Raw genomic sequence first — 1,635 nt, forward strand, 5'->3', positions numbered from 1 at the left:
ATTGCTACATGTATATGTGACTACTGATTTTTTTCTGGTAATGGGAAAAATTTTTCTTTCTTTTTTTTTTTTTAAAGCAATCAGGGTTAAGTAACTTGCTCAAGGTTACACGGCCAGTTATTTTTTCTTTCTTTTTTAAAGCTCAGATCACTATTATTTTTGACATTCAGTTCTTTTTCAACTTATTAATGTATTTATTTTTAGTTTTCAACATTCACTTCCATAAGTTTTAAATTTTCTCCTCCTCCTTCCCCTTCCCCCTCCCCAACACAGCATGCAATCTGATATAGATTCTACATGTACATTCCTATTAAATACATTTTCAAATTAGTCATGTTGCATAGAAGAATTATAATGAATGTGAGAAAATATGGGATGCATAGAAGAATTATAATGAATGTGAGAAAATATGGGAAAGAAAACAAAACAAAAAAAATAGTCTGCTTTGCTCTGCATTCTGACTTTCTAGTTCTTTCTCTGGATGTGGATGGCTGACATTCAGTTTTACTAGGCATAGTGAACTGTTGCATTAGGGTTAGGTTTTTTGCACATTCAATGTTAAGTGGCTGTTCTTTGTATATATAAAAATGACTAGAGCAAATATGTAGGCATTATTTCTTCCCCTCTCATCTTACAGGAATTGCTTACTGGAAGGCAGTACAAATACAGAAAATCAGAAAAACAGGAAATAAAACTGAATTGGAAGCCAGAAATCACATGACTGATGACTAAGTCAAACTTTTTCTTCTTACTGATCCGGAAGAGTAAGATACTAATTCACTGGTCTCATATTTTCATTCTGAAAGCTTTAAAAGCTACTTAATTATGTTTCAGATTGTGTTTTTCTCCACCCTGTTAACTTTCATATTCATTGAATCAGTGAAAAATATGTGGATCTGCAACACCCCAGATGCAGAGATAACATACTCTTCCTGTGGTAAGTGTATTACAGACTTCACCCTATCAATTGTTTAGAAGGTGAGAGTTTTCACAGGAACAATATTTAGACAATTGCAGGGTCAGAGATGTCAAATACTTTGGTTGTTGCTCTGGAGAAAAGGACTGTCTGCTTGTTGTAACAGCAGACCCTTCTGGCTTTAAGGAAATTTCTGTCTTTTACAAGAGACTAATTTTTCCAACTTGTGTTATGTTTCACCCTACATGATAATTCTCTGCCCTTCAACTCCAGTGGTCAGCTTGCAGTATCTGAGCTCACTCAGTTCAAGATTCCATTCCATCATTTTAATAATTGCCTGCTGTTATGTTCCATCATCTCTCCCCAACTGATAGGCTTCTATGTTCTCCAGTGTCATTGATGTGGTGGAAACATGGTTAATTCTCCACCAGTCTTGATTTCTGAACTGTGCTAGGGTTTTTAGAGACTCTGTGAACCTTCTCAATACCTAATTTGGTTACTCTTCTGTTTTTTTTACCTTCCCTATATTTAGGAGAGTGGAGATAAGAATTTCAGTGTTTAGGGGCGGCCAGGTGGCTCAGCGAGTAAGAGCTCCGGCTCCAGTGTCGGGATGACCTGGAGATCGAATCCTGGGCTCAGATACTCAGCACCACACCCAGAAATAACTGTCCGTGTAACCTTGAGCAAGTTACTTAACCCCGATTGCTTAAAAAAAAAAA

At 36.5% G+C, this 1,635-nt stretch overlaps 1 protein-coding gene across 1 annotated transcript in view; it reads left to right on the forward strand.

Annotated features, from left to right (window-relative positions):
- The first annotated feature begins 700 nt into the window (after positions 1 to 700).
- LY96 (lymphocyte antigen 96) overlaps positions 701 to 1,635 on the forward strand; it is a 20,436-nt gene continuing 19,501 nt past the window's right edge. Inside the window, exon 1 of the mRNA XM_069100135.1 lies at positions 701 to 937. Within this exon, the coding sequence (XP_068956236.1) occupies positions 826 to 937 (112 nt within the window). The 5' untranslated portion in view covers positions 701 to 825. The remainder of the gene's footprint in view (positions 938 to 1,635) is intronic.

Source organism: Petaurus breviceps, unplaced genomic scaffold (assembly GCF_028583685.1).
Source record: "Petaurus breviceps papuanus isolate PSGF00001 unplaced genomic scaffold, PetGlider_PUasm1.0 38, whole genome shotgun sequence".
Taxonomy (NCBI): Eukaryota; Metazoa; Chordata; class Mammalia; order Diprotodontia; family Petauridae; genus Petaurus; species Petaurus breviceps.